Source organism: Lutra lutra, chromosome 4 (genome assembly GCF_902655055.1).
Source record: "Lutra lutra chromosome 4, mLutLut1.2, whole genome shotgun sequence".
NCBI classification, from domain to species: domain Eukaryota; kingdom Metazoa; phylum Chordata; class Mammalia; order Carnivora; family Mustelidae; genus Lutra; species Lutra lutra.
Window position 1 is genome coordinate 188,779,880 of NC_062281.1, and position 23,632 is coordinate 188,803,511.

General features: G+C 43.6%; 1 protein-coding gene across 9 annotated transcripts in view; it reads right to left on the minus strand.

Moving 5' to 3' along the window:
- Positions 1-23,632, minus strand: part of VPS13D (vacuolar protein sorting 13 homolog D) — a 254,700-nt gene that overhangs the window by 96,189 nt on the left and 134,879 nt on the right. For all 9 annotated transcript variants that reach the window (XM_047723620.1, XM_047723617.1, XM_047723616.1 and 6 more), the window contains 7 exons: positions 22,054-22,217; positions 21,036-21,144; positions 17,845-18,024; positions 16,344-16,460; positions 15,217-15,366; positions 1,421-1,570; positions 445-541 (listed from right to left, as the gene is read on the minus strand). In XM_047723620.1, coding sequence (XP_047579576.1) covers positions 445-541; positions 1,421-1,570; positions 15,217-15,366; positions 16,344-16,460; positions 17,845-18,024; positions 21,036-21,144; positions 22,054-22,217 — 967 coding nt within the window. The remainder of the gene's footprint in view (positions 1-444; positions 542-1,420; positions 1,571-15,216; positions 15,367-16,343; positions 16,461-17,844; positions 18,025-21,035; positions 21,145-22,053; positions 22,218-23,632) is intronic.

Sequence of the window (23,632 nt, forward strand, 5' to 3'; positions counted from 1 at the left end):
CTAGTCAATTTTTTTTTCCCCTTAACTAAGCCAAAGGAACTGCCAAAGGGATTTCTGATTCTTGGTCCCCAGTCTGTTTACTAAACAAAGGTTAGGAAACAAAGTGGTTTGCTAAATGATGAACAACATTTCTGTTATCCTCAAGCAGATGAGTCAACAAATGTACAATGAAGAGTGTGCTGCTTCCCAAAGGCTGAACCCTGGAGGCCCCAAGACACCTCTAAGAAGCTTCCCTCATGCCCGCATCTGCACCCTCCGCAGCCCCTGTCCACAGGCTGTTTGGAAAAAAAGCCGCTGAGACGCAAGCCTCAGCTTCTGGGCTCTGGCTGCGAGGTGGGAAGGGCATTTGTCGGGTACTCAGAAGCCGCCTATTTTCACAAGTGGACTAGGAAAGGCCATTCGTGGGTCACTTCCCAGACACAAATCTAGGATATTCAACAGTACCTGATTCTGCTTGATCGTAGCCAAAAAAACTCAGCAGCTTGAGGAGCAGTTTCTCTTCAATTTGCACCGTGAATCTCTGAGCCGTGATCATCAGATGCTAGAGACGGAGAGATTCGGATTAACAGTGTAAACACCAGAAGGAACTTTCATCTGGGCCATGAAGAAGGCCCCCAAATGACATGGCACAGTTCCTTTACTCATGTGATTTTGTAACCGCACTGCCAAATGATTTCTGGCTCATCTCTCTCTACGTTGTTACAATTAGCCAAGAATTCCAGAAGAGGTTTAATATACAATTCACCGCCCTCTTGTTTGGTTTCCGGGGCATCTGTGTCTCCTTAGTCAGGATCCCGCTTGCAGATGTGCTCCGGGGGACAGCATTCTGGTGCTGAGCTCACATGGATAGCAGCTCGTTGAAGGAGCGGCAGGATTGGAGGGCTGCACACAGGCCCACTGGTAATGGTGACGAAGGGCAGAAATAGGGGAAGCAACCTCTTAGCTCCCACTTTTCCAGAGTTTGCTGTATCAGCCCACTTATAGGTGGAAACTTCTCCAGGGAAGAAAGCTCATCACTGTCGAACGATGTGCTTTTAGTAGTCAATGTAAGTCAGCTTACACAAGAGGACGTCTGTCCCAAGGTCAGACCCCTCCTACCACTAATTATTCTAATAACACATGTGGGTCACACCTGGTCCTGATCAACCTGGAAGATGCTATGTTTTCCCACAGAGACTCGACTCTGATGAATACAGACTCTGGGCCCTGGGGATTCCACGTTATCATGTGCAAAGCCACAGTCGAGAACGCTGGGTGCTACGAGGAGTTGCTGTGAGCCCCCTACCCCATGGAGTAAGTCAGACTGCCTTACTGTGAAGGACGACTTCTGGCCACACCCCGCACTCGGAGACTCGGCCTCAAGAGAACAGATCAGCTCGTGCCACCGCACCAAGCCCAGCAGCCTCCCCCAGGGGCCTACCTTGTAGATGTTGGTCAGCGCGCTCTTACTGGGGAACTTCACCGCGTTCACCTGCACGGCCGGGCCGGTCTCGATGACCTCATTCTCATTGCTCAGGGGAGTCACGTAGAGCATGAAGGGCTGAGTGGTACCAATGAGCTGATTGTCCACCTGGCCCAGGAAAAAGACAAAACAAGAAGGGACAACGGCTCAGCTCTCAGCTCTCTGTTCTCGTTGAATGGAGTCCCCTCCTTGGTAGGACACTCAGAAAGGACCCCTGCCATTTTCCTCTGTCTCAGCAGCAGCTGGAAAAATGTATCCTCACTGCAGACCAGCAACAACTGTAGTCGGAATGACAACAGAAGGTCTCCTGTGCTGTGGTGAGTGCCACGTGCCAGGCACCAAGCTAGTCCCCTCACGTGCATGATCTGAATCACGGGATACCTGTGAGGTCAGAGGCACTCGAGTCAGGGCTCCGCTACAGTCCCTACCACAACCTCCTGAGGATGATCCCTGTCCTCATGGCACAGATAAAGAAGCTGAGGGGAGAGGCCCTTGCTTAAGGTTGCACAGCAGGCTCTTCACAGAACTAGAACTTGACTCCAGGTCTGTCTGACGTCAAGCCCAGCGCTCCTAAAGGCTATCAGCGAGGTGGACGGACCCTAGAGCATGAAAACGAGGGAACTGGTGGCTCGGCTGCTACCAAATGGAAACAGTGGCCTTTACCAAAGTCAAGTCCGTGCTAGGAATGAAACGATGATGTCAGGCATTAGGGACTGCTCTATTCGCCCACGCCAATCAGCACCAGATCGGAGCACACTGTCTACACCCCACTGTGTTTAGGGGGTGTCAGGAGGCTCACTGCAGGAAGCGGGCACCTCCACTTTGTTTTCTAACAAAGCTCCGTATCAGGACAAGGAAAGAGAATGTTCGTGTACGTACTCCCTACACGTCACCGAACATATCCCCTACTGCGGCCCTAAAGTCTAAAGTCTTCCTCCCCATTTTACAAAAGACTAAACAGAAGCTTAGAGAAGTTAGACCACTTGCCCACACACAGCTAGTGAGACGGAAGAGTCAGGATTCAAATGCAGGCACTTCTGGCACCAAATCCTGTGACCCTTCCAGTGTATCACACAGACGGCCACACAGCCATTTGGATAACCTGTTGGCTCTCAAGTTGCAGAGATAAGGGCGAGAGACCGTGAGCATGAGCACTTTTTCCTACTTCCATCCTTGCCCCTACCGCGTACTCCCTGCACAGCAGCCGAGGTGAGCTCATGTCCCTCATTCCTTTACACCCGACAAAGGCTTCCCTTTCTCTTGGGATGAAACCAAACTTCTCGCCACAGCCTCCATGATGTAGCCACTGCCCACAGCCCCGCCTTCAGCACAGAGCAATCCCCTCCAGGTTCGCTCCAACCTCCCCCTACCCAAGCCTTCGGGTTATTTCTCAAAAGTGGGCAGCTCTCCTCTCTTCAGAGTCTCTGGATTCTCAGGGAATACGTTTTACCCTAATTGCCTTCTCCAGGGCTCGCTCACTCCCTTCCTCCAAGGTTAGCTCTCACTGTCTTGGGAAGATCTTCCCAGGCCACTTAATCTCAAAAGCATTCCGTATTCTTTTGAGCAGTTCCCACAGGTGGCCGTCATGTTCCTCACTTGCTCGCTCCCCCTGTTGGCTGACCTCTTCCCTGGCCTGCTAGCCCAAAGGGAGCAGAACTCATCTCCTGAGTCATGGCTGTTCTCCCCAGAGCCTAGTGCCATGCCCGGCACACCGCTGATGCCCTAGGAATTTACCGAGTGAATGAGTCACCCGTCACATCCAATAGAGAAGACACCTTACTCTGACCTCTCCGTTATTCTTGATAATGGAGGCAAACACACTTGATACAAGATATGGAAGAGGTACAAATTCTAGTGTTATTCTCCCAATTAGATTAGATGCTTCCTAAGGATGGGGACCATAGTTTCTATTTTTAAACATTCTTTCTCCCAGTGCTATAATCATGGTCAACTCTCAAACCTGTTTATTTTCCATGATTTATGGCACACATTAAGTCAAGAGGTATTATAGTACAAACATTCTTGACTAAATGGTTAATGAAATTCATGAAGCACAAATAGCTCCTTGGAGCTTCTCTGTAAGGTGAAGAAAAAAAGACAAGAAATAGAAGGACAAAATAGTAACTTTTTATCTGTCCTCAAACAAACGAGATGTGATTAGCCTGAACCGTTTTCTCTCTGTGATGTATGATAAAAACATTTCTGAAAGGGGGTTTCGGGTGGATGGAAGTGTAGAGTGGGAGCAGAAGGACACCTGGTCAGGGGCACGCAATGCACAGCCTCTGGAGGAAGGCAGGGTCCCCACCCAGGGAAAGAATCAAGGTCTAGGTCTTTGGATCCTTCTGGAAATGTTTACCAGGAACTGGTTTCCTGGACACGGTAATCCTGGTGGAGGCTGGAGGGAAGGGCTGCAAACACGAGGCTACAAAGACAAGAGCTGTCTTGATAGCAGAACCACAAAATTCATTGGCAGAAACTGTCAAAGTCAACCTTTTCAGAGCTTCAACAGTTAACCAAGGGCTTGCTGCAGTCCAGGGGTCACTAATCAGAGAAAGTTAGCTGAAACTCAGCAAGAACAGCCAGCTCTGTGGCTTTCCCACACCACCTGCCCTCCCCAGGTTCACGGTGGCCTCAAACACCAACAGCCCTATCCCCGGGCAGCCAGTGGGGGGCTGGGATGAGCTTACAGCTCCCCATAGAACTGTCAAGTTACGGGCCTCTCTGGCACCTTCCCCTTTCTTGGCATCAGTAATTTGTGTCTTCTCTCTTTCCCCTCCTGATCAAACTCATTAGAAGTTTGTTAGTTTTACTGATTTTCTCAAAGAAGCAGCTTTTGACTTCCTTCTTTCCTTCCTCCTTTCCTTCCTTTCACTGTGGTTGCTGGTTTCTACCACAGTGATTTCCACTGGGATTCTCACTTCCTTTCTTCTGCTGATTTTAGGCTTAATTTGTTGTTGTTGTTTAGTTTCTTAAGATGACACCTGAGTTCACAGTTTCCAGACCTTTATCCTCCTCTAATAGTGCTAGAAATCTCCCTTCAGTAGAGCTGCAGTGGTGTTCCACCAACTTTGACATGCTGTGTTTTCATCTTCGTTTAGTTCAAAATATTTTCTGATTTCTATTTTGATTTCTCCTCTGATCTCTGGGCTGTTCAGAAATATGCTCTTTTTAGTTTCCAATCATTTGGGGGGATTTTCCCAACGATCCTTCCGTTATTTCCACTTCAATTCCATTGTGATGAGAGAACAAACTGTGTGACTTGAATCCTTTTGCACTTGGGAATTGTTTTATGGTCCAGAATGTGGTCTCTCTTGGAAATGTTTCCTGTGCACTTGAGAAGAACGTGTTTTCTGCTGTTGCTAGGTGGGGTGCCGGATAAATGTCAATTAGGCTACTTGGTTGGTAGTGCTATTCAAGTCTAGTATGCCTTTGATGAATTGCTGCTTATTTGATAATTCTAACAATTATTCAGAGAGGGTAATGAAATTTTCTTTTCTTTTTTTTATTATTATGTTATGTTAGTCACCATATAGTACGCCATTCGTTTTTGATGTAGTGTTCCAAGATTCACTGTTTACAGATAACACCCAGTGCTCCATGTAGTACGTACCCTCCTTAATACCCACCACTGGCCTCACCCATCTCCCACACTCCTCCCCTCTAAAACCCTCAGTTTGTTTCTCAGAGTCCACAGTCTCTCATGTTTCATCTTCCCCTCCGATATCCCCCGTCTTCATTTTTCCCTTCCTTCTCCTAATGTCCTCCACGCTACTCCTTATGTTCCACAAGTAAGTGAAACCACATAATTGACTTTCTCTGCCTCAGCATAATCTCCTCCAGTCCCATCCATGATGATGCAAAAGTTGGGTAAAAGCCATCCTTTCTGATGGCTGAGGAATATCCCATTGCATATATGGACCATATCTTTATCCATTTGTCTGTTGAAGGGCATCTCTGCTCTTTCCACAGTTTGGCTATTGTGGCCATTGCTGCTATGAACATTGGGGTGCATATGGCCCTTCTTTTCACTACATTTGTATCTTTGGGGTAAATACCCAGTAGTGCAATTGCCAGGTCATAGGGTAGCTTTAATTTTAATTTTTTGAGGAACCTCCAAAGTAGCTGCACCAACTTGCATTTCCACCAACAGTATAAGAGGGTTCCTCTCTCTCCACATCCTCTCCAACATTTGTTTATTGCCTTGTTAATTTTTGTCATTCTAACTGGTGTAAGTGGTATCTCAGTGTGGTTGATTTGAATTTCCCTGATGCCTAATGATGATGAACATTTTTTCATGTGTCTGTTAGCCATTTGTAGGTCTTCATTGGAAAAGTGTCTGTTCATGTCTTCTGCCCATTTTGACTTGATTATTTGTTTTTTGAGTGTTGAGTTTGAGAAGTTCTTTACAGATCTTGGATATCAGCCCTTTACTCTGTAGTGTCATTTGCAAATATCTTCTTCCATTCTGTGGGCTGCCTCTTTGTTTTGTTGACTGTTTCCTTTGCTGTGCAGAAGCTTTTTATTTTGATGAAGTCCCAAAAGTTCATTTTCACTTTTGTTTCCTTTGCCTTTGGAGACCTGTCTTGAAAGAAGTTGTTGTGGCTGATGTCGAAGAGGTTACTGCCTACGTTCTCCTCTAGGTTTTTGATGGATTCCTGTTTCACATTGTGGTCTTTCATCCATTTTGAGTTTATCTTTGTGTATGGCGCAAGAGAATGGTCGAGTTTCATTCTTCTGTATGTTTTCCAATTTTCCCAGCACCATTTATTGAAGAGAGTGTCTTTTTTTCCATTGGATATTTTTTCTGGCTTTATTGAAGATTATTTGACCATAGAGTTGAGGGTCCATATCCAGGCTCTCTACTCTGTTCCATTGGTCTATGTGTCTGTTTTTGTGCCAGTACCATGCTGTCTTGGTGACCACAGCTTTGTAGTAAAGCTTGAAATCAGGCAACATGATGCCCCCACTTTGTTTTTCCTTTTCAACATTTCCTTGGCGATTCGGGGTCTTTTCTGGTTCCATATAGATTTTAGGATTGTTCGTTCCAGCACTTTGAAAATGCTGATGCTATTTTGATGGGGATGGCGTTGAAAGTATAGCAATCTGTACTATGCTCTGGGCAGCACAGACATTTTAACCATGTTTGTTCTTCTGATCCATGAGTGTGGGATATCTTTCCATCTTTTTGTGTCTTCAGTTTCTTTCATGAGTGTTCTGTAGTTCCCTGAGTATAGGTCCTTTACCTCTTTGGTTAGGTTCCAAGGTATCTTATGGTTTTTGGTGCTATTGTAAATGGAATCGATTCTCTAATTTCTCTTTCCACAGTTTCATTGTTAGTGGATAAGAAAGTAACTGATTTCTGTGCATTGATTTTGTATCCTGCCACATTACTGAATTGCTGTATGGATTCTAGTAGTTTGGGAGTGGGGTCTTTAGGGTTTTCCACATAAAGTATCATGTCATCTGCAAAGAGAGAGAGTTTGACTTCTTCTTTGCCAATTTGAATACTTTTCATTTCTTTTTGTTGCCTGATTGCTGTTGCTGGGACTTATAGTACTAAGTTGAACAACAGTGGCAAGAGTGGACATCCTTGTCACGTTCCTGATTTTAAGGGAAAGGCTCTCAGCTTTTCCCCATTGAGAATATTTGCTCTGGGTTTTTCATAGATGGATTTTATGAAATTGAGGAATGTTCTCTCTACCCCTATACTCTGAAGAGTTTTAATCAGGAAAGGATGCTGGATTTTGTCAAATGCTTTTTTGGCATCGGTTGAGAGGACCATGTGGTTCTTCTCTCTTCTCTTAGTAATTTGTTCTCTATTACACTGATTTGCAAATGTTGGACCACCCTTGCATCCCAGGGATAAATCCCACCTGGTCATGGTGGATAATCTTTTTAATGTGCTGTTGGGTCCTATTAGCTAGGATCTTGTTGAGAATCTGGGCATCCATATTCAAGGTAATGCTGGCTTCATAGATAGTCTGGAAGTTTTCCTTCTGTTTCTATTCTTTTAAACTGCTTTAGTCTCCTATTATTTCTTCTTTGAATGTTTGGTAGAATTCCCCAGAGAATCCATCAGGTCCTTGACTCTTGTTTTTTGATCATGGCTTCAATCTTGTTACTAGTTATTGGTCTATTCAGGTCGTCAATTTCTTCCTGTTTCGGTCTTTGAAGTTTATAGGTTTTCAGGAATGCATCCATTTCTTCTAGGTTGCTTAATTATTGGCATATAGCTGTTGATAATAATTTCTGATGACTGTTTCTATTTCCTTGGTGTTAGTCATGATCTCCCCCCCTTTCATTCATAATTTTATTAATTTGGGTCCTTTCTCTTTTCTTTTGGATTAGTCTGGCCAGTGGTTTATCGATCTTATCAATTCTTTCAAAGAAGCCACTTCTAGTTTCATGGATGTGTTCTACCATATCTCTGGTTTCTAATTCATTGGTCTCTGCTCTAATCTTAATTGTTTCCCTTCTCATGCATGGGATAGGCTTAATTTGTTGTTGATTCTCCAGTTCTTTAAGGTGTAGAGAGAGTTTGCGTATTCGGGATTTTTCTGGTTTTTTGAATGAGGCTTTGCTTGGCTATGTATTTCCCCCTTAGAACCTCCTTTGTCGTATCTGATATGTTTTGGACTGATGTGTTTTCATTTTCATTGGTTTCCATGAATTGTTTAAGTTAAGTATCTGTTTGTTTCCTGGTTGACCCACACATTCTTGAGCAGGATGGTCTTTAGCTTCCAAGTGTTTGAATTTCTTCCAAACTTTTTCTTGTGATTGAGTTCCAGTTTCAAAGCATTATGGTCTGAGACTATGCAAGGAATAATCTCAATCTTTTGGTATCAGCTGAGATCTGATTCATGACCCATATGTGGTCTATTCTGGAAAAAGTTCCACATGTGCTCAAGAAGAATGAATATTCTGTTGGTTTAAGGTGGAATATTCTGTATATATCTATGAGGTCCATCTGGTCCAATGTGTCATTCAAAGTTTTTATTTCTTTGTTCATTTTCTGCTTAGGTGATCTGTCTATTGCTGAGAGTAGAGTGCTAAGATCCCCTACAATTAATGTATTATTATCCATATGTTTCTTTATTTTGATTAACAGTTGGCTTATGTAGTTGACTGTTTCCATGTTGGGGGCATAGATATTTACAATTGTTAGATTTTCTTGTTGGGTAGACCCTTTAAGAATGATACAGTGTCCTTCTGTATCTCTTACTACGGTCTTTAGCTTAAAATCTAATTTGTCGGATATGAGGATTGCCACCCTACCTTTCTTTTGCAGTCCGTTGGCATGAGAGATGAGTCTCCATCTCTTCACTTTCAGTCTAGATGTATCTTTAGGTTCAAAATGAGTCTCTCGTAGACAGCATATGGATGGGTCCATATGCCTTTTTATCCAATCTGCAACCCTATGCCGTTTCATGGGAGCATTTAGGCTGTTCATGTTGGGAGTGATTATTGAAAGGTGTGTTTTTATTGTCATCATGTTGCCTGTGAAGTCCTTCTTTCTATAGACTGTCTCTGTAAATTTCTGCTCTATATCACTCTTGGGGTCTTTCTTCTTTTATAGAACCCCCCTTCGTACTTCTTGCAGGGCCAGCTTAGTGGTCACATATTCTTTCAGTTTCTGCCAGTCTTGGGAGCTCTTTATCTCTCCATCCATTCTAAATGACAGCCTTGCCAGATAAAGTATTCTCGGCTGCATGTTCTTCTCATTTAGTACCCTGAATATATCTTGCCAGACCTTTTTGGCTTGTCAGGTTTCTGTGGACAGGTCTGACATTATTCTGATGTTCCTCCCTTTGTATGAAGGAATCTCTTCCCCCTAGCAGCCTGTAAGATGTCTTCTCTGGTTTTAAGATTCACGAATTTCAGTACCACATGCCTGGGGGTCGGTCTGCCCTCTTTAATCTTGGAGGGGGAACTTCTATTTCTAGGACATGATGCTTATTTCATTCTCCAGATTAGGGAAAATCTCAGCTAGGATTTGCTCAGCTATATCTTCTGGTCCTTTCTCTCTCTCCACCCCCTTAGGGATCCCAATAATTCTGACGTTGGATCATTTCATGGCATCATTTATTTCTCTAATTCTGTTTTCATAGATTCTAAGCTGTTTGCTCCAGGCCTCCTCCTCACCCTCCTTTTCTATCAGTTTGTCTTCTAGATTACTAATTCATTCTTCTGCCTCATTTACCCTAGCTGTTAGAGTATCTAGATTAGAATGGATCTCATTGATAGAATTTTTAAGTTCTGCCAGATCAGCTCTCACTTCTGCCCTTAGAGAATCTGTGTTGCCATTAATGTTCTTCTCCAACCTAGCTATTATCTGCATAACTGTTACTCTGAAGTCTAATTCCAGCATTTTGCTTATAAACATATCCATTAGTTCAGTGGCAAAGGTCACAATCTCTGAATTTTTCCTATGTTGTGGGTTCCTCCTCCTAGTCATTCTGGTGAGAGGTGGTTGAGGGAATGTACAGAGTCCAAACTCTGTTGAACACAACCCAAGCAAGATGCACCCATTTATAAGGCCCTTAGGGTTGTCAGCCTCTTGTTCTTCCAGCCTGTCTTCTGGGGGAGGGGCCTGCCGTGCTGTTACTCAGGCAACCCTGTTTGGGCAGAACTGCCCCGCCCCCTGTTGGGGGGAAGGGCTCAGTGAAAACTGGTTTTGGGGGCTTTTGTTCTCTGGCAGCTTTCCGTGTCTCTTCTGAGAGTCAGAGCAGAAGTGACTGTGCCCAGTCCTCTGTCTCAGCACAGAGCAAGTACAGTCTGTTCTCCAGAAAGCCCTCCAGGCCACACTGACTCCGTTTTCATCTGTGCTGCTAAACACCCCAGCGTCCTGGGTTGTGTGACCCACAGCAGCACTCCCAGCCCTTGCCCTCGCCCTTTGTGCTTCTAAAACCGCCAGCCGCCCCCAGTTCACATGTGCACCCCCGCAGCTCCAGGTTTCAGTCTAATGGGCGACCCTAAAGTCCTTTCCCCGCAGCTACCGGTCTGGTCTGCAAGTCTGTGCCCAGGCCCCAGTGCGGGAGGCTTGTGCGCTCCTGTGTTATTTCCCCTTCCTGGCGCCACGAAGAATCGCAGCTCCCCGCTTCCTACCTCAAATCCAGCCGCCAGAGATATTCTGTTGGTATAGACCCTGAGGTATCTTCCTACATCTCAGGCTGATTTCCTGGGTGGTCAGGGTGGTCTGGTAGATATCCAGCTCAATTCAGGAGACCATCTGAAATAGGGTCCCCTACTCCTCTGCCATCTTGGCCCCTCTGTGAAATATTCTACTATAATTGTGTACTTGTCCATTTCTTCTTTCAGTGCTATCAGGTTTTGCTTCCTACACTTCAAAGCCCTGAGATCAGGTACATAAATAGCTGCGATCATTATGTGGTCCTCATACACTGTCTCTCTTAGCATTAGGACATTACCTTACTTATTCCCGGTAATAACACTTTGCTCTGTAATCGATTCTGACAGGAATCTAGCCATTTCCACTTTCTTATGACTAGTTCTAGTTCGGTATGTCTTTTTCCATTCTTCTCTTTTAACTTACTGTGTCTTTATATTCAATGTATTCCTCGGAGGCAGCCTATAATTGGATCTCGCTGTATACTCCAGTCTGATCACCTGTGCCTTTCCACTGGAGGTCCTTATAGCATTCACATTTATTTAATTGATACAGTTCGGTTTGAATGACTCTACCATCTTGCTATTTGTTTTTGATCTGTCTCATCTGTTCTTTCTGTTCTTTCCCCATGTTTTCCCACTTTCTCTGCCTTCTCTTGGGTTATCCATCTTCTCCTTCTGTTGGACTATTAGTTGTAGCTCTTTGTTGCTTTAGGATTTATAGTATTCATCTTTAACTTACTAGTTTATGTTCAAATGACAGCATACTACCGTGTATGTAGTTGTCATTCACTTTACTCTAATATCTTATAGGCCCTAAAATACAGTGCTATTAGTTTTGTCTAAGCAGTTGATTCTCTCTTAAAGAAATCTAAATAATTAGGGGTGCCTGGGTGGCTCAGTGGGTTAAGCCGCTGCCTTCGGCTCAGGTCATGATCCCAGGTCCTGGGTTCGAGCCCCACATTGGGCTTTCTGCTCAGCGGGGAGCCTGGTTCCTCCTCTCTCTCTGCCTGCCTCTCTGCTTACTTGTGATTTCTCTCTGTCAAATAAATAAATAAAATCTTTAAAAAAAAAAAAGAAATCTAAATAATTAGAAAATAATTTCATTCACCTGTGTATTTATCATTGCAGGTGCTCCTCATTCCTTTGTGGAGAGCCAGATTTCCACCTGCTACCATTTCCTTCTGCCTGAATGATGTTATTTAACATTTTTTTTTTTTTTGGAATGAATCTGCTGGAAATGAGTTCTTTTAGCTTTTGTATGTCTAAAAACATTTCTATTTCATTTTTTATTAGCTTTTGAAGCTTTAATGTAGAGACAATTTCCGATAAGGCTTTTACGCATACTGAAAGTAGCATCCAGGCCCCCTTCCTTTAAAGATCTTCAGAGACTCACAAGAACTACAGATTTGAGGTTTGCAGTTACCATCCAAGGAGGACGAAAATTCAGTGACTTCCCCACAATAATTAACATGAAATTACAAGTCCTGATTATTCTTATTTTCTTTTTCACAAGACACCCTTCAAGTTTTAAAAAGACATAGAAAAGCACTTTTAAAAAATTTAAGATAAGCCTTTTAAAATATAAAGTAAGACCACAAAGCAGTGTGATAGGTTTTCTTCTGTCACTTGTAAACTCTAGAGAAGACAGTCTTCAGAACCCTAGAAGTCTATGGAAATCTCTTCATTTACAAAATCAGGATAAACGGCATCCAGCCAGGAGTCCAGGGATTTGGGTTTCGGCTGACATCCTGCACAGCATCTCAACTTCTGGAGAGCGGAAGCCCCGTCACAGGATGAAAGGGGATGACTGAGGTCATCCCGAAGAACTCTTCCAGCTCTGTTATTTTGTAATGTGAGCACGTTCCAAGCTACTTGGGGTCAGGGACATTAGAATCTATTTTGAACGTACAGTACTTTTAAAATTCCTACTTCGTTTTGAGTCCTGTTCTTAAATTTTTTTTTTCAAGTTCTTCCATACACGGAAATATATTCCTATTTAACAGCCTCTTCATTAATAGCAGTTAAAAGTCTTCTTGGGGTGCCTGGGTGGCTGAGTTGTTAAGCACCCACATTTGGCTCAGGTCATGATCCTGGAGTTCTGGGATCAAGCCCCACATTGGGCTCCCTGCTCAGTGGGAAGCCTGCTTCTCCCTCTCCCTGCTTGTGTTCCCTCTCTCACTATGTCTGTCAATTAAATAAGTAAAATCTTTAAAAACAAATAGAAATAAAAGGCTTCTCAAGGATGTATTTCTCATAACTTGCTTGTATTTATTTATTTATTGGGGGGGGTTGCTGCTTTAATTTCTCCAAGATCTCTTTTGCAGTTGTGGGGGCCACCACTTTTCCATGAGATTGACCACTCTTATCTAAAACCACGTCACTCTCCCTGAGCTCCAGGACGTTCAAAGGTACCAACAGAGCTGGGCATTAGCCTCTCCTTCTGACAGGGCTGGGGGGAGGGGGCAGAGATGGCCACACTCACAGCTTCCGCCATCACGTCTGTTAGAGCATTTTGTTTGGATCCAGGTTTGGCATGGGTGGCTATGGCGACACAACATGTAGGATCAACCACCACAGGACCTAAGGGAGGAAGTGGTCTCTCTGGCTCCTTGCTCTGATTCTTACCCTTGTTGATCACACCAGCTTTCTTAGGCATCTCAGCACCTAATGGGAGCCAGGCGGAAGCTCCGGTCCTGTGTCCCAACACAAGCCACCTCAGCCCTCTGCCTAGCCACAGCATCCCTGCCGGGGAGCCGGGCAGAGGTGATTCACCCTTGCTTTTGAAAGATATATTTGCTGGGCATAGAATTCTAGGTTGATGGTTATTCTTCCTTCCAGTACTTTAAAGACATTACTGTCTTCTCTTCTCACTCGCATCATTCCCAATGAGAAGTCAGCTCTCATTCTCACTTTTTCTCCTGGCATATGACAAGTCTTGCTTAACCTGGATGACTCATCACTGCTTTTGAGTAATTTTAATGATGATGTACCTTGGTGTAGTTTCCTTCACGTGTATGCACGCATGTGTTTCTGTTCGTGCTTGAGCTTCTATCTGTGAGTTTAGTTTTCATTAAACTTGGAAAATTTATGGCCAAGATTTCTCCAAATATTTTTTATATGCCCTCCTCTCACTCTTGGCCTTCAGGGACTCCAATTATCCACATGTTAGGTTGCTTGAGGGTGTCCCGAAGGTCACTGATGCTGTTTTCTTTTTATGGATTATTTTCCCCTGGGCGTTTCAATTTGGACAGTTTTCATTGCTATGTCTTCAAGTTCACTAATCTTTTTTTTCTGTACTGTGTCATCTGCTATTCATTGAAAGCAGTGTGTTTTTCATTTCATTTTAATCTCTAGAAGTTTGAGTTTCTCATATCTTCTATGTATCTACTTAACTTTTTGAACATGTACAATGCAGTTATAGTAACAGTTTTAATGTCCTTCTCTGAAAATTCTAACATCTGTGTTAGCTCTGGGTCCATTCAACTGATTATTCTCATTATATATTGTGTTTTCCTGCCCCTTTGCACACCTGGTAATTTTTGACAGGATGCCAGATATTGTGAATTTTACTTTGTTGGGTGCTGGGTATTTTTGCATTCCATTAAATCTTGAGCTTTGTTCAGGGATACAGTTAAATTACTTGGAAACAGATTGATCCTTTCAGACTTTCCTTTTATGATTTATTAGGTGGGTCTGGAACAATGCTCAGCCAAGGGCTAATTATAGTTCACTATGAAGGCAAGATTTTTTGGAAGACTCTTCCCAATGTCACATATGTTATTAGTGTTTCTAGTCTGGTTGGGGGAACAAAGCCCATCCCCAGCCCTGGGTGAGCAGCAGATGCTGTCCCTGTGAGATCCTCGTGGATGGTTCAGATGGTAGTTTCCTTACATGCAGCACCGATCTGTCCTCTGCTGAATGCTCACAGAACCCCTCGGGAGATCTCCTGAGTCTGCTTTCTGTGCAGCATGCTCCTCCCAGGTATGCCGCCCCTTGAAACTCTAGATGCCTAGGTCTCCAGACTCTCTGCCTGGCCTGTTCAACTCATTCACTCTACTGGGCTCTGTCTTTGCCTCCCCTCCCAGTGCCATGGCCTGGAAACTTTCTCAAAGCAGTCAGCTGAGGTGAATGCAGGGCTCAGCTTTTTTGTTTCCCACCTCTCAAGGGTCACTGTATTTCAGTGCCTGATTTACAGGGCCTTGAACCTATTGTTTCCTTATAGGGGCTGCTTCAGGTAGGACAGTAAACCTGGTTCCCTATTAGTACGCTTTAGCCAAAAGCACAAGTCCAGTTCTCTTATTTTTTCTCCCTGCAATGAACTTCAATTTCTCTACTGATGGTTCCATGATTTCCTGTTACTTTTTCCTATTGGCGAATGGGGAACCATGGGCCACTTTCCTCCATGCCACTTTGACTAAATCGTCTAAGTCACTGGCTACTATACAGAAACACTGGTGAGACAAACATAGACGGCAACAATTATTTTCATAGAATAATTTTTTGAAGGCCATAATAAGATATCTCTGCCAGAGCACTAGTGTTTTTAGGACACCAAACACTGGATCTGGCTGGATGCTCAGCAAGAACACAAGGAGGTTTAACGAGTTCTGAACTGCCCCCATTACCTGCACATCCTGTATGCTGAGCTCAAGCATATGACTTGTTGCCAGCTGCGTGTAATGCACATTGATTCCTGTAAGACTTGCAAAGACCAGTTCTTCTGGGACTTTATTAATTAAGGACAACCCAATTCCACCTTCTAACTTCACAAGCACCTGAAAGAAAACCAAAATACAACCCAGTTTAAACAGAGGGCAAGGTAGATAGGAGACTGCAGGGAAACACATGGCTTTAAATCCCTCTGCTTCACCCCTGAGCAGGTGCAAACCTCTTATCCAACTCTAGTCTCTCATTAGGCGCCGTTCTCTCTAGGCTCAGTGCCCACCCCGTCCAGAACTCCAAAGTGATATAATATCTCTCTCGGAGCACTGAGCACATTCTGCATTTCATTATAGGAAAAGACCTGTTTGAGAATCTTTCTCCCTGTTTGGGACGCAAGCTTTTAGTATGCTATTCACTGGACTTCCATAATATCCGACACAGAGCTTTACATGCAGGTCCTTATTTTTTATTAAGTTAATAAATAAATACCCAATAAGTATATGTCTTTTTTTTTAAATTTTATTAATTTGACAGAGAGAGAGAGAGAGAGAGCACAAGCAAGGGGAGCAGCAAAGGGAGAGAGAGAAGCAGGCTCCCTGCTGAGCAGAGAGCCCGATGCGGGGCTCGATCCCAGAACTCTGGGATCATGACCTGAGCCGAAGACAGATGCTTAACCCACTGAGCCACCCAGGCGCCCTAGTGTACGTTTTCATGTTCACCTCACGTTCCTTTTCAAACTCCACTTTCTAACACCCAAACAAGGGAGAGAGGAAGAAAGTCGACAAGAGAAAACTGGGTACCCTCAAAAAACCTAGTTTGCTTATTCCTTACCTTGTATAAATTTCAAAGTTTCATTTTCTTTCTTGTCATCTCACTTTCATACACTATCACATTCTGATTCAATTTTAGCTGTGATTTAATTAACAAATTCACACATTCATGTTGTGATGACATAAACACCATAAGGCAACAGCTGTATTTAGAATTCACAGAGGGCAGAGAGAAAAGAGGTCTAAAACTGAGAAAACCATAGAGCAAAGTTCTAAAAAACTAATGATAAAGAAATGAATTTACAATACTTAAAACTTACTTCCAGTTCCTGCTCTGTGTCTGGATTCTTTAATTTCTGTACCTCTTGCTCGGTAACGGGAAGTTCATCCATTTCATATGATGAACGGTCACTTTTCCGTTGGGAGAAATCTGTTATCTGAAGTCAAATACAACACTGTTGTAAGAGGGCTCATACTTCCACAATGAAACCCATTCCATACCAACTGTGTCAAAAGTCACTATGTGCTCAATAATCCTATGGAAGTTAATGGTTTCAGAAGCGCTGCCAACTAAGACTTGGGTAATAATGAAGTAAACTTGGTTGTAAGTCTACAGGGCAAAAGTCAAGTTACAGACCTCGAGAACATCATATGGGGCACTAGGCATCTACAGGTGATCTAGAATTATTGGTCAAGTCCAAAAGGATCACTTAGGATCACTACATTCGAAGTTTGTCTGAAAAGAAGGGTGCTTTTACAAGAGGGATTGTGGATAATGACACACTGCCCCGGAGAGGTCACTGTCACACACCACCTGCATCTCTCCTTTCCCTCAGCCCTCCAATTACACCAGGCCCTGACAAACCTATATCTCCAGCACAGATCTCTCCCCTGAGCACTGGACCCACATTTACAGACTTCTAGACATTTTCACGTAGACAGCATATACTAACAATTCCCAAACTCGTAATTCCTTGACCCCTCATTGCCACAGAAAAACCACAAAATTTGCAGTATGTGTCAGACTTTTAATAATCTGTCCTCTGCTTCTGTCTCCAGCATTATCTCCGAGCCCGCTCTCTGTGCCCGTTGGGCCACTCCCTTTCGACTCCAGGCCTTCAATTTATCAACTTCCCAAATCCTACATAATTTCTTTATTATGTTTTTTGCTTACTATTTGTTTATCCCTCCAAAATGGGAGTTCCCAGACCACAGGGGGTTTTGTATGTTTGTTCAGTAATCTGTGCTCAGTACCAAGAACCGTGCTAGGCTCTAGTAAGTGCTCAGTTAAAAACCGCTGAACGAACACTCTTCTCATTAGCGCGCAGCCCCTCCACCTTCCCTGGTGATCTGGCTAACTCCTCTCAGTCAACCTTTAGATCTCAGCTTAAATATTACTCCTCTTAGAAAGCCTCCAAGTCTGGGAATACGAATTCTTCCTGTATATTCTGCAGAACACCCTCCACTCCCGCTTTCACTACACAGTACTGTCACGGTCTGACCCAGGACTTCATGCATCTTGTTGTTAATATATCAATTAAAGATTTAAGTAATATATAATGACTGATCATAATAATATGTACCATTCTTGGCATTGCCTTCTTTAACTCTCATACCTTTTTCTAATATCATCTTATTATTTTTTATACTTCAATTCTTATCACAACTTTGTGAAGTAGGTCTTGCCCCTATTTCATAAACGTGGACATCCTATTCTCATAGCCAGCATAAATGTCTCAATAAATATTTGTAGAATGACTAACCAATGTGTGGGGGGAAAGCACAGTGAGATTCACGTCAGTTCTTATGATAAATCATCACCTGGAGTGCTCTGGTTGGCCCATCTGGGATGACTCGGATGGATAACATTCCAGAACCAGGCCTCATTTTTTGGTTGATAAACTGTTGTTCAGGAGGAACTGGCCCCAGAAGCTCCATGGAAGTGTCAGGACCAAGAACAACTTCAGCTCCATCAAACAAACCGGAAAGTCCTCCTTTGGCCTAAAAGGATAAAGACGTGAAAGCAAAGAGAAAGGAACTGACTTTGACAATGTAACATGTCATCTGAAGCAAGTTATCAAATTTAAATTCTCTTTTGAAGGGTCATGATCAATTTTTAACAAAGCATTTACTGTTTCTTCAGCTTTACTGAAGATGAAAGCCAGGAGGATTACCTGGGCAAGACGGAAAGTTATGCTACAGGAATTTAGGGAATTCTGAGTAAGAACAGAGTATACTGGTTTACGAATAACTTCCAGTCATTAAAATAAGCTTTAAAAAAAAGTACCAAAGCCCCGTTTCTCTGAGTATTCTCATGCAGGTTTGGTTAAAAAACTAAAACATCAGCCTTCCAATAAGGAGCAAATTCTAGAGTTGAAAATCTCGGTAAATAGGCCGACGGTTGGACAGTGAGCTCAAATATTCAAACAATGGCTCCTCTTCTAAAATGAAACAGAGCAGCAAATGCCATCTGAAAGCCAGCTACTCAGACCTTTGGAGGAAAGTATCTTCTTGCTATCTGCCCCAAACAAAACGGAAGTCCACGGGACCATGCCTATGTGACAGCAGATACGGGGCTAGAGAAGATAATGGCTAGTGTGTCTTGATCCCCTTTGTTAATTTTTAAATACTGAGTAATGAAAAGGAAACTCTGAGCTGGGTTTACAGAACAGATTGCAACACGGAGAAAGCTTTCTACAACTGCTGTAAGTTCGGAAAGAAAATACATACACAACCTTCTCAGGGCAGTGGTGTCAGATGGTTAATGCCTTCGGTTACTTTATTTAGAATAATAAGAGCAAAACAAGCTTATTTCCCTAACCAAAGCACACCCTGCTCAGCTGAATACTGTTATTATGGCGTCACTCACAACCACAGAAATGATGAACTGGATTCAAGAAACAAAAAACACCAGCAAAGGACGGGGGCTGGTCCTTCGGCTCTACAAGAATCCGAATTCCATGGGCTTTAGGAACAAACCGGAAGCAAAGTCCGCGGAAGTCCGGGTCAGACCCGGGGCCCAACAATTACAACGTGCCCTCTCTCGCCTCCAGAAGCCCGAACTGTATTGTTAATTGAAAATCACAAATCCATACCAGATGTGTGCTTCATAGAAGTAAGCGGCTTGGCTTTGACAGAAAAAGCTCAGGGCAAGGGAGATAAAAGAAAATAAATCTCACCAAACAGCAGGCAGAGGCTCCTTCCAATTTTGCTCATTGCCCTGGAGAACAACCTCCCGCTATGGAGGGCCAGCCTGGTGTCCACCAGGGAGAAACACGCTAAGGGTCCTCTAAGCTGGGCCCTGATGCCATCGTGTTTACCTTTTGGGTAGAGCCCTGGGCTGAAGCAGAAACTGCACCATGTCACACATGTCGTTCAGCGATATGCCCAAACCTCGGTGACACCTTCCCACCCACTCACTCCAGATCCAGGGTCTTATTTCTGGCCTGAAGCCAGAAGAAGGGCAGAAAATCCAAACTCCTGGTCATTTTCTAAACATGTGAACATTGCTTATGAGGTCCCTGGTGATTTATCATAAGATAGACTGGCAGAGGGCAGAGGAAACTGACCAGCAATCTTCATTCTGACATTTGCTAGAATAATTAAACGCTTATTTGGGCACCACTAAGAATGCAGAAATAAACAGAATCTAGAAAATGCAGCTAGAACACTTCACGGAAGACTGTTGTAGATACTGAATTCTACAGGCCTAAAGCTAATCCACGTAACTTAGCATTGGGCTTTTAGCTGGCATTTTTCTTTCTTTCTTTTGAAAATTACATAAGTAATTTTTTTAAAGCTTTTATTTATTTATTTGAAAGAGAGAGAGCGAGTGAGCATGAGTGGAGAGGGACAGAGGGAGAGGGAGAAGCAGACTCCCCGCGGAGCAGGGAACCCACTGTGGGGCTCCATCCCAGGACTCTGGGGTCACGACCCGAGCCAAAGGCAGATGCTTATCCAACCAAGCCACCCAGGCGCCCCATACAGGTAATTTAGATCACCAAAGAAAAATAATCCAAGTAAGCCAAAAAAAGGTCCCATTACTTACAGGCAACCATTCCCAACACATTTCTCATACACCACCTTTAAGAATATTCTCCCTGTAAAAGGGGAACCCTCCTACACTGTTGGTGGGAATGCAAGCTGGTGCAGCCACTCTGGAAAACAGCATGGAGGTTCCTCAAAATGTTGAAAATAGAACTACCCTATGACCCAGCAATTGCACTGCTGGGTATTTACCCTAAAGATACAAACGTAGTGATCCAAAGGGGCATGTGCACCCGAATGTTTATAGCAGCAATGTCTACAATAGCCAAACTATGGAAAGAACCTCGATGTCCATCAACAGACGAATGGATAAAGAAGATGTGGTATATATACACAATGGAATACTATGCAGCCATCAAAAGAAATGAAATCTTGCCATTTGCGACGATGTGGATGGAACTAGAGGATATCATGCTTAGCGAAATAAGTCAATCGGAGAAAGATAACTATCATATGATCTCCCTGATATGAGGGAGAGGAGATGCAACATGGGGGGTTAAGGGGGTAGAAGAGTAAATGAAACAAGATGGGATTGGGAGGGAGACAAACCATAAGTGACTCTCAATCTCACAAAACAAACTGAGGGTTGATGGGGGGAGGGGGGTTGGGAGGGGGGTTGGGAGGGGGGGTGGGGTTATGGACATTGGGGAGGGTATGTGCTATGGTGAGTGCTATGAAGTGTGTAAACCTGGTGATTCACAGACCTGTACCCCTGGGGATAAAAATATATTATATGTATATATAAAAAAAAAAAAAAAAAAAAAAAAAAAAAAAAAGAATATTCTCCCTGTAAATGCACGCAGATGCACAACGGAAGTTCCTTGACCTTCCGGACTATAATGACACAATGCATATTCGCTCTGTAATGATTTCCCCCTTCCAGTGTATTTATCTTAATTGAGACTTGGCTTCAAAGAAGGTTCGAGCACTCCTTGCTGCAGCCGAGGGCGTCAAGCACTACTGACCTGAACAACCAACCCGTGCAGCCCACAGGTCAGTTTTCCTTCCCGGAAACTCCACGTCTGAGTCGTGCTTCGCCTGCGATCCGGCTTGCGTAGCATCAGTGGCTCGTACCTGCAACACAGGGAAATGCAGTGAGTCTTCGAGTAGAGTATGTGAGGCCTAAACAGAGTACCGGGGTCGGTTTTGCTCTTCTTTCTTCCAATATCCTCCCTCCTTAAAACCCAATGGGCAGGCGGCCCAAATCCCACAGCAGCGAGGTGTCTCTTCATGAGCAAAGAGGAATAAGGCAAAATGGGAAGCATCGAACAGGGGGACACAAAGGAGTATCAGTACTTTTAAGGATTCACAATAGCTGGAATAATCTGGTCCCTGCATTCCCACAGTGAGCAGCTGTCACGCAGTTTGAGAAGAGCTGTCCACTAAATAGATCAGAAAATATTTTCAAGAGGGTTTTTTTTCTATTTAATTCCCAATTACCTTTATTTTATATCGGGTTTTCACTTGTAAGTCATGTAAAGTCCTTTTGTAAGTGAGTAAGGTATCAACTGGGAAAAAATACACTGACTGCATAAAGAAACTAAGGCACAGGCAAGTCAAGTAACTTATTTGTCCCCGGTAACTCATTCAAACCCAAGAAGTTGGTCATAAAAACACATTTGATTATTCTCTCAATAGTTTATTTCTGCTTTTGAAATATTTAACAAGAATTCTTAAAAAGAGGGGCACCTGGGTGGCTCAGTGGGTTAAAGCCTCTGCCTTCGGCTCAGGTCATGATCTCAGAGTCCTGGGATCGAGCCCCGCACTGGGCTCTCCACTCAGCAAGGAGCCTGCCTCCCCCTTCTCTCTCTGCCTGCCTCTCTGCCTACTTATGATCTCTCTCTCTGTCAAATAAATTAATAAAATCTTTAAAAAAAATACAAAATTCTTACTTCATTTACAGGCTTACTTTTTGGTATGTATCTCCACCAAAACGGAGTTTGGAAGCAATGGGCTGGCGTCAAAAGTTGCCTAGAAAAGTACCTGTTGTCAGTTACTGCCGCGAGACCAGCGATATCCAAGATGGCGGAGCCCTCTGGGGAGCGGGCTGCGGAGGGCTTATTGGGGTTGTGAGGCACCGAAGATCCCTCGTGGGCCAGCATGCCCGTGCCAGTCATCCTCCACAGTTGGGAACGCTTCCCGGGCTCCTGGGGGCAGAGAGACACAGGGACATAGAAAGCCGTCACAGGCAGAGCCAAGCTTCAGGTAAGGATGTCAAGAGCCTCACACGAGGGCTACGTTCTCAAGCAGAAACTACAGTCAAAGACATTTTCCATATTATACACAATCTTAATTCTAACTTCCACTGTTGTCAATCCCAAGCTGCACTTAGGATGAAACACGCTGAACTCTTGAACCAAACATTACAAGTAAAATATATATATATATATTTTTTTTTTTCAAATAATATATATTTTAAGGATTTTTTTTTTATATATATATACTTAGTATTTTCTGAGCAAACTAGTGAATTGAGGTTCAGTCCAAACTCCATTAGCTGCATTGCCAGGATAACTGCTGTCCCAGATGGTGACCCTCGGGTGCCCTTACCTTCGAGAGGGATCCAATTATATAAAGTATATATGATAGTCTTTATATTTGATCACTGGTAATCCTCATAACTGGCAGACAACCAGAATTTACCAGATGTCTTCTCCCTTTCCGTGTTTATCATGGAAGTACAACTATATTGATGGTTTCTAATTCATAAACTGATTCTATTCAAATATAAAGTTGACTGAATTCAAAGGTTATACTAAGTTGACTGCTGTTAATTCTAAATATAGTTTTTCCTTTGGAATATTTTATAAACAGCTCTTGGACTTCCAGGCCAATCCATGGAAGTCTATAAAATCCATTATATTCAAGAAGTAATAAGAATAATAATACTTATTGAGAATTTACCATGTGCCAGTCACCAATCCATGGGATTTGCATGTAGTAACTCACTTAATCCTTAAACAATCCAATGACGTATATCCCATTATTATCTTTACTCACAGGTGAGAAAGTCACAGCTCAGTGAGATGAAGAAACTTTGGTGTGGTCACATAACCATCAGGTGGAGGGGTGAGGATTTTATTTCCACAACCTAATTTCAAAGCCAACGCCTTAACTACTTCGCTCACGGGACCTAACGCAACCCAGATATTGTAGGACAGTAGCCCCTCGCCTCTAGAAGGCACTCCAGCTAGCTCTGTCAGGACCACATCCACTCTCACCAGCCGGGAGCTCCTCCACAGCAACAAACCTTTGTGGGGACCACACACGGGGTCCTGGGGACCAGGCTGCCCCTGTCTAAAAGCTTCTGCGTGACAGTCTACGGAGTCAAAACAAATAAAGTTCTATGAACACCAGAGTCAAAGGCCAAGATCCGAAGTCCAGCTGCACCAATTAGCAATGAATGACCTCGGACAGGTCACTAAACCTTGCAGAGCCTCTGTTTCCTGATCTGTCCAAGGGGGAAATGAAGCTACGTTGTAGGGTTCCTGTGGTAAGTGTAACGAAGAGAAGGCACTTGGCCCAGGGCGGCCTCGCGAAATGTTTGCTGTGTTAGGATGAC